The 9,245-nt window shown below is 43.2% G+C and overlaps 1 protein-coding gene across 11 annotated transcripts; it reads left to right on the forward strand.

Moving 5' to 3' along the window:
- Positions 1-4,458: 4,458 nt before the first annotated feature.
- Positions 4,459-9,019, forward strand: LOC101777780 (protein ROOT PRIMORDIUM DEFECTIVE 1). Of its 11 annotated transcripts, none has more exons than XM_022828449.1 (4): positions 4,459-6,143; positions 6,238-6,598; positions 6,973-7,061; positions 8,582-9,019. In XM_022828449.1, exon 1 carries the CDS (start codon positions 4,514-4,516, stop codon positions 5,996-5,998), a length of 1,485 nt encoding a protein of 494 aa, XP_022684184.1. In that variant the 5' UTR covers positions 4,459-4,513; the 3' UTR covers positions 5,999-6,143; positions 6,238-6,598; positions 6,973-7,061; positions 8,582-9,019. The 11 variants fall into 11 exon arrangements, with proteins under 11 accessions (XP_022684184.1, XP_022684186.1, XP_022684187.1 ...); XM_022828451.1 differs by having other exon boundaries at positions 8,664-9,019; XM_022828452.1 differs by lacking the exon at positions 6,973-7,061 and having other exon boundaries at positions 8,664-8,735; positions 8,878-9,019.
- Positions 9,020-9,245: the final 226 nt, after the last annotated feature.

The following is a 9,245-nucleotide window of genomic DNA, read 5'->3' on the forward strand; positions in this document are numbered from 1 at the left end:
AGGATCATCTCCTGCACCGTGCGCTCCATCTCCAGCATCTCCTTGACAAACGCGTCCATCGTGCCACTGCACACCAGATCGATGGTCAGTAGCATAAACATGATCGACATTTACGGATTCAGATGGATTTGATCGCGATTATAATACCGAAAGGCAGTGTTCCCGGCCGGCCAGAGGAGGCCGGCGAAGGCGCGGACGTTGGCGGCGTCGCTGGCATCGGAGACGCGCATGCTCTCGAGGCCAGGGGCCTTGCCGGGGCCGCCCCTATGTAGCCACTGATATGGGCGGACAGCGACCCCTGCTTCGCCGCGAGAGGGAGCGAGAAGAGCTCCGGCATCGCGACGCCGAACAGGTCACGCCGGAGCTCGCCGCCGAGCGCGTCGTGCGCGACCACGACGCAACCGAGGGTCTCCATCGAGGAGGCCACTGCGGTCTGGGCTTCCGCTCAGCCGGGGCCGCCTGGTCGGAGGCCATGGAGGTCGACGATGTTCAGCCCCGCGCGCCACGGCTTCTCGGACCCGACCTCGCCGGTGTCCATGCTCTCTCGGCTTGGTGGTGATTGGTGATCGACCTTGTATACAGTATACGGTTCAGCCGTGTGTTGTGTCACTTCCTATAAGTTTTCATCATCATGTATAAATCAAACTAAAAGTTAGAAAATGGCAAAATAGGCATTTTAGTCATGAACTTTGCACCGAGATCAAGTTTATCCCACAACTTCTATATTAGCCAATCTAGTCCCTCAACTATTATTTTTGATCAAACTCATCATTTGTGCTGATATGGAGCTCCATATTAGCATAAAACTATTGCTAAAAGTCTTTTATACCCTTGCTCCTTCTTTCCCTCTTCAGATTCCACCGTTAGAAGTGCAATAATTGTATGATCCAAAATAAATATAAGTATATATATGTTTATCAAGAGAGTATGAATATATATGTGGAGCATGTATGCTATACCATAAGTACGTGAGCACATGTCAATTTCAATGCGTACATACACTGAATTGCATACTTATTTTATTACATACATTTTACATATCAAATTCGTATGAACACAAGCATGACTTAAAGAGCATGAGTAGATACATTTTTAGAAATCATATTTTGTGTTAGTTAAAAAGATGTTGTGTGTATGTATTAATGGAGTATGACCACATACATCTTTGACCTATAAGAGCTAAGGGCAAAAGTGACTTTTTCGCATTAGTGTCATGCTAATATAGAGCACCACATTAGCATAAAGGATGAGTTTGATCCAAAATAAAAGTTAAGGGACTAAATTGGTCAATCTCAAAATTAAGGACGAACTTGACCGTGCAAAGTTCAAGGACCACAATACCTATTTTGCCTTGGAAAATAACACTTCTGGACTTTGGTAATACGATGCATTTGTCCTCCTTCCCTTCTTTATCATTTTTTCGGCACCATGTGGCCACTATGTTGTCAGTCTAGTTCCGGTCGAGCTGCAGGCACAAATGTGTCTTAAGTGCAACACTCTGTATATACTCCCTCCTTCCTCCTTTCCAAATCGTTTTAGCTTTTCTAGATACATCTAGATATAGTTAAAACGACCTATGATTTGGAACGGAAGCTGTTGTTGAATTGAACTTTCAACTTCCTGTGTGTCTGTCTGTATCAGAAACGACAGAAGGGTCTATAATGTATTACTCCTGATCCAGTCCTAATCTTATGGCTCCACATTAGGACAAACCCTGTGTTTGAATTTTTATAAAGTGCAGTGCTACTACCATGACACTGTTTCTTGGCATCCGGATATTCGATCGGATTTCGGATCATTAGACCATTCTATGGTGTTTTTTCCTTAAAAACACCATCAACAGACTGTTGCATAGATGTGTAAAGTGCGCAAAGAGCCCAATACGGGAAAATTCCAGTGATTTATGTGATTAATCCTCAACTATTGTACTTCTCGGTTTCAAATTTTGCTCATTTCAGCTTTGTCATTAATCAAACCTCTTTAACTTTAAGTAAGCTTATAGAAAAAATATACCAATTTTCACAATACCAAATAAATGCATTGTCAATATAGTTATTTACTAAACTCTAGAAATAGCTATATTTTAGGGAGGGGGGGAGTAATTTGGTGTTGTTTGTGTTGGTATGTAAAAAAAATCAGTCAAAATTTAGATAAGTTTGACTGAGAATAAAACTAAAGTGATCCATAATCTAAAACGCAAGTTGTATAACACACTCTATTTTAATTTAGGTATACCACGTATAGGCATTTGGAGGACAGAGGAGCTCAACCGACACAGCTTATACGTGTCCCAAGATGGTGCATCATCAACATTCAACAAATAAAGTATACAACAATCCGTGGTAAGGATTATATAAGCTAACCACCAATCAAATATTTAGCCGCAGCCGGCAATTTGGCGTCATGCATAGCTACTTCCAGGTCGTACTAGATAAACTGCGTGGCACAATAATTGCATGTATGCTTTACTTGTGTGACCATTAGTAAAGTGACATTGTCTATAAAGAACAGTCGGTTGGCTTTAAATAAAGTTATATATTTTAAAAGAGAAGAAATCTTCCCTGGGCTAGAAAGATAATTGGTAGGGGATTTTTCCTTTGAATGCTACCTGGCAAATTAGTTTGTTGTAGCAACAAAGGATGTTTTCAAAGATTCTCCCATGGAGCCAATTAATGTTTGCAAAGCAACTCTATCGTGAGTACAACCAAACATCATCCCATATATGCTAGATTATGGGCTACTAAATTATATAAGTTTGTTTCCCTCCTAAAATATATATACTAGATTATAGTCCAAGGATAGTATGGTAAAGATCATCTTGAAATCACTTTAGGACTACAAATAATCTGAAACTAATAAGAATGGTGCGCCATGCGCGCCTCTATGAAAAGTATTAAGAATTGTCCACCTCTCCCCATCAGCTTAAGCTTTTGGGTTGAACTGGTTGGTGCATGCAACTAAATATTAACCTAAAGCATTTACTGTGTCATGTACCGACATATTGAATTAAATCAAGATATAAATAAAATCAAAAAATTAATTGACAATATGTGGACTTAATTGCACACTAAATTAGCTATACTTTATGTTATATACTATTTTTTCAAGTGTGGTATAATAATTTTCTTACATGTGAGTTCACCAGTTTTCCGATGTTTAACATATGTTGCGTTGGTGCATGGTTGGGATAGAAAAAATAAAAAGCAAAATTGGTTATAAATAATTAGAATAATTTTGCAAAATTATATTTATTTAAAGAAAGAAAATTGAAAAGATAGCTAGAAGATCACGGTACAATGACACATCACAAAAAGAAAATAAGAACCATAAGATAGCATTTTATTTGAAGAAACAAAAATAAAAAACAGTATAACACATGGGTCCCACCAGCTCCGGCGGCTCGCGTCGGTGAACGCGCGAAGTGGGCAGGGGTGCGTCGTTCACACGCGCCACGCAGGGAAGAGCAGGGGGACACAAGAATAGCAGAGAGTTCTTGAGTTTTTTTTTATTAACTTGCGGGACCCTTAACGGTGCTAGTGCGTCTGAAATGGCGCCGATCCCAGGAAGATTAGTATAGGCAGCAGATAAGCAAAGCTAGATTATTTCAAATTATGTGTGATCCTAGAGTCATCATAAGGTAGTCTTCTATCATAGTACCAATAACCCATAAACTAGCTTATATAAATACACGGAGCAACAGCTCGATATCCTAAAACCTTAACCAACAAAATCCCATCCAAACTTCACAAGAGAAGACCACGACCGCATCGTTGTATACATCCCAAGCTGTATCAATTCAGATGATTTATGAAGGTAGTACACATTACCTCATTCAAAGATTCGGAAGGCCCCATTTGGTTCTAAGATTTCAGATCGGATTGAATTGATCCTCAGATTTAGAGTCGTTTGTTTGAACTGCAGTTTTTGCTGATTTTTTATTGAAAAACCAACAATAATTTTTAGAAAATAATTTTACCTTTCTAGTCTCAGAAAGCTATGAAAAGTTTAGAAAGCCGAGCTTCTCAGCTTTCAATATAAACTCAGTTTTTCTTGAATTCTAGTTTTTCAGAAAGCTGCACAAAAAGTTCGTTATTTGTTTGAACTTCTGCCTTTTCACGCTTAGAAACTGTCAAACAAACAGACCCTTAAATATGATGACAATTGTATGGCCTTCAAATTTTTCTTTGTTTGTTTGCCAAATAATTTCTTCCGTAGAAATAAGATAGTTGCTCTGAATCTAACTCATGCTTGTGATTCCGTCCGTTGTAATTTGTCAACCAGTAGAATCGATCACATTGGGCTCTAATTGCAGTCAATTTTCAGTGAATCGACAAAGCTTTCGCTTAGGCCGAACTACTGTGAGTCATCGATTCTCGGCCCAATTCGGGAGGCCAGATGGGCCAAAAACAACTGTTCTTCTTTTCTCCATCGCTTCTTCCTCTTCTTTCGAAAAATTCCTCGTGCTCCCCTATCCGGTTATCCCTCCGGAACCTCCCCGCCGCATTTCGTCGCCATGGTCGCGCTCTCCTCCATCTCCCCCTTGCTCCCAGCGCACCAGCTCGCCCCCGTCCACCCCCGCCGTCTCCTTCCCACTAATCCCACCGCGAAGCCCCTCCCCCTTTCCCACGTCGTCCGCTGCGCCGCCACAACCGAGGCGGAGCGCCCGGGCCCCCCGCCGCTCCCGCCACCGAGGCTGGTCCGCTGCCCTGCCCTCGACCGCCAGGCGGCGCGCGCCAGCCGCCTCCGCTTCGCGCGCAAGCTCCTCACCCTCCTCCTCTCCAAGCCCCGCCATTTCCTCCCGCTCCGCGTGCTCCACCGATGCCGCCGCTTCCTCGGCCTCCCGCGCCGCCGCCGCCCGCTCATCCCCATGGTCCTCCGCTACCCAGCCCTCTTCCGCCTCTTCCAGGCGCCCACCTCACTCCCGCTCTCACCGTCCCTCTCCACCCTCGCCGTCGGGCTCACCCCCGCCGCCGAGGCTCTCGCCGCCGACCTCGCCGCGCTCCGCGCTACCAGCGCCGGCGCCGACGCGCTCGCGGACAAGGTACACCGGCTCCTCCTCATGACCCCGCGCCGGAGCATTCCGGTGAACAGGCTCGTCCACATCGCCCCCGACCTCGGCCTCGCCATGGACTTCCGCGCCACGCTCTGCCCCCGCCACCCCGACCTATTCGCCCTCGTCAACACTTCATACGGCCACGCGCTCCAGCTCGCCGACCCGCCACCGCCTCCTCCGCCGCCGCTCCCGCCTCTCCGCCCCGCTGCGCCACCCGATCGACTCATCGACCGGCCGCGGAGATTCCCCCACCTCCCGCTCCGTCGGGGGCTCAATCTCCGCCGCGCGCACCGGGAGTACCTCCTGCGGTTCCATAGCCTTCCCGAGGTGTCCCCGTTCGAGCCACTTGATCAGGGCGCCACTCTGGAGATGTTGGAGCGGCGGGCGTGTGCTGTGGTGCGGGAGGTTTTGGCGATGACGGTGGAGAAGCGGACGCTGGTGGACAACCTCACGCACTTCAGGAAAGACTTTGGGTTGCCGAACCGGCTGCGCGCCTTGCTGGTGCGACATCCAGAGCTGTTCTATGTCAGTGTGAAGGGGATGCGGCACTCGGTGTTCCTACTGGAGGCATTTGATGATGATGGCAGGCTCCTAGTGGAGGATGAACTGCTGGTTGGAAGGGATAGGCTGGAGGAGCTTGTGCGGGAGGGAAAGCGAATGAGACGTGCTCGGAAGAAAGGCGTTCTCAAGTTTGATGGGGACAGTGATGAGGATGAAGATGACAGCAAGGCTGTAGAGGATGGTTTATTAGATGTGAATGATGAGTTTGGGGACTTGTTTGAGGATGGTATCATTGGGGACGATTGGGAGCAGGTGGGCGATGAAGGTGGGAGTGAGGCGGATGAAGAGCATGACACTGAATCGGATGCGATGGAAGAGTTTTGGGTGAAGAAAGCTGTGGCTGAAGGGTTAGTTAATAGTAGCAATGATCAGGATGTTTGGTGAAGTATATTGAATTGTGAGAGTTTACTCAGGATGCTATCGTGGACCCAGATTCTCAAATTTGCTCTTCTCAGCATATATAACCAGAAGAAATAGCAGGTAGCCTTGTCTCTTGGACCTCCCGGTCCCATGTGCTTCCCATTACTAGGTAAGAAAGGATGCACTGTATTGATTCTGGTTATGCATGCTCATTTTCAAATTTCAATTTGCATGATGAAAATGTTGCTAATTTATGGGGACAGTGTTGAGGATGGAGATGAGGATGATGGTTCTTTACAGGTGGATGATGAGTTTGGGGACTTGTGTCATTGGGGATGAATGGGAGGAGGTGGAAGTGAGGCAGATGGCGAGTATGATGCTGAATCAGATGCAATGGAATAGTTTTGAGTCAAGAAAGCTGTGGCTCAAGGACTTTGGTTGATGATGGAAACGAGCAGGATGTTTGGTGAGGTGTATCAGCTTGTGCGACTTTGCTCAGGATGTTAATGAGATCCGAGAAATTCTGAAATGTGCTTTCTCAGAAATTGCACATAATCCACAAGAAGCATCAGTACATAACCTGGTATCTTGGCCCTCTTGGTCCCATTTGCTGCCTGTTGATAGGTAAGGAAGTATACACTATTCAGTTGATTCCTGCTATGCGTGCTCATTTTCAATTTGCACAATAAACTATATTATAGAGGGGTATAGGCATAGGTTAAGAGAATTTGTTGCACAGCTTGGTTTGTAATCTTAGGTTGCTGCTATGTGGAAGTAGGTTGAATATGGACGCTTGATCGGCTGCTTAGTGACTATAACAAAGATGTTAAACTTTCTTGGGTAGTTTTAAATAATAGGAGGTGAAGGGTAGGTATGTTGTTGTTAGTTGGTACTTGTGATGTCTACCAATTAAATTGCATCTCAAAAATGAATTTTCAGCTTATGTGTATATTTTGTTGCTTAACATGCACTGACAGGAAATTGTGTTTATCGTGTAGCTTGCATGTAACAAGTACCATTATGAGCATTTCCAACTTTTATGGTGAAATTTCTTACCAAACTGCGAACACCATATTAAAGTCTTCTGGTAAATTCTAGTGGGCCCCATTTCATTTTCCCTGTTAATTGTGTTAGTCATCCATGTTACAATGCTTCAGGATCCTAAATATTTAATTTATAAATGCTGTGTTGGTGTAGACCTACTGGACAATCCACCTTAGGTTTCTTTAGAATTTAACTCTTGAGCTAGCATTGGAGCACCTACCCTAGAACAGCAATCAACTTAAAACAGAAAGGCTCAGTGCAGCAAAACCACAAAAACTATGGAACTAGACTGCCATGTTTCTGTTGTGAAAGTAAAACCCCCAGGACAAGCTAGCCATCTGGCTCCCTGAAAAAACAATGTTTTGAGAGTCAGCTGGCTAGTCAGCAAAGGAAGTGGATGCGTAGGAATGTAAACAAAAATAGAGCATGCCACGTTTTCTTAGAGACTCTTTATAGAGAAGTGAATGTATTGTGCACAATAAACATTTGAATTGATTTGGCTGGAGAGAATTATATTGGTAAAATGTAGAAATTAGAAGTCCAGTTCTACTTGTAACTTTCAGCAACTTCTGTTGTTTTGCATGCATGGAACTTATTACCTCATGAGAAACCATTCAACTTGAATGCTGAAAAACTATTCTTTATGAATGGCTCTGTCAAATACTACAGAGATTTTAGATATTCATGAGTACAGATGTTCAATTCAACACTCATCAGTTGGACTTTCAAAAACTTATTGATCTCTTGTATCTCAGCTTTTGTTGATAAGGAAGTCATGTCATGTCTTTTCATATGGATTGACTTGGGTTAGATGGAATAACAGGAAGAACCGGCTACTCGCCCTCCCTCTGAAGCTCTCACTGTTTTTTATGGTTCTTCTTGCTTGATTACAACTGTTGGTGTTGCTAGGCTTTTATAACCAGCCTCCTAAAGATAGATGCTAACCGATGCAGCAAACCAAATCTAATCTAAACAAACTTATCTCCTAACAAGCTTATCTTTCTAACAAAACAAATCTAAAATATACTAAGGATAAGTTCCGCCAGCTAGTTGATGCTGCTGCCATGCTGGTGGCCCTCGGCCAAGGCTCACGCCCATAACATCCTTATATAAATTTTATATAAAAATTGCATGGCAGTTTTTGAAATTAATGAAACTTGCCTCCATCTTAATATTTTTTTTGTTGAAATATTTTTGTTATTTTAGTGTTTTCCTCTCCTTCCCCCTTCTTTTTTTCTCGAACCTTCCCCCCTTCTTAAAGTCATGCCCTGGTTACTTACTACGAAGTTCTATGCATAATAAACATTTACACCCAACAGTATCACTTGAGTTGATGTACTGCGTAGAAGGATTAAATACCTTCCATGTCAGCAAGAGTATGGGGCTCATACACATTGTGTGCTACATCTTTTGCAAGATGTAGCAAACTATCTGCTCCACTTGCTATATGTACAACTGTACCATTTTCCTCCATTTTTTGTTATTTCATTGTACAGTTGCAATGCTACGGAAATCTTGCAATGTATTTCTTCCATTAAATTATTTCTCCTACTGAACATTTAGGTTTGAGATCGTGGATGATGTGTTTCCGAAGGTTTCTCATTTTTGACATGGCCAAAATGCTAACTGAGGATGTTGCATGCAGTATGTACCGTTGATCTCGGAAGTTCAAATGCTAACTCTGGCTTGTATGCACTGGCACTTCGTGAATACGAAGGTATAGAAACCGACATGTTTATGATTCATAACTTTGCTAGTTTCTTTTATCGTCTTAAGTTACATCTATGTTAGTTTGGATCTTGCCCAATTCAGATATTACAGCAAGGCCTTATGTTGTTTTATGGCTAATTGTAGTGCAGGCACTAAGCCAATCCAGATAAATGCATGGGTTTTTTTTATATTCTTTTCCCTTTTGAGATTCCATGGGTTTTGTCAAAGATTTCAGAGCTTTAAGCATGTCATTTCTGTAAATAATATGCTATGCAGGTTGCTTTATTTTCACTCTTGGTTTCCCACTTTCATTTGTAAATAAAAGCCATTATGGAAGTGAAATTAGAACAATAAATGGGACTGTTCTGAGGATATGCTTTAGAAGAGTATAGCTGGTTCGCCAAATAGATGGAATTGTCATCACATAAAAAAGATGGAATTGCCTAATATGAAATACATTTCCTCCTGTTAAGTTGAATATAGATGTTCTTGAATTCTGAAGTAGATGATGTTCTGA

Source organism: Setaria italica, chromosome VII (assembly GCF_000263155.2).
Source record: "Setaria italica strain Yugu1 chromosome VII, Setaria_italica_v2.0, whole genome shotgun sequence".
NCBI classification, from domain to species: domain Eukaryota; kingdom Viridiplantae; phylum Streptophyta; class Magnoliopsida; order Poales; family Poaceae; genus Setaria; species Setaria italica.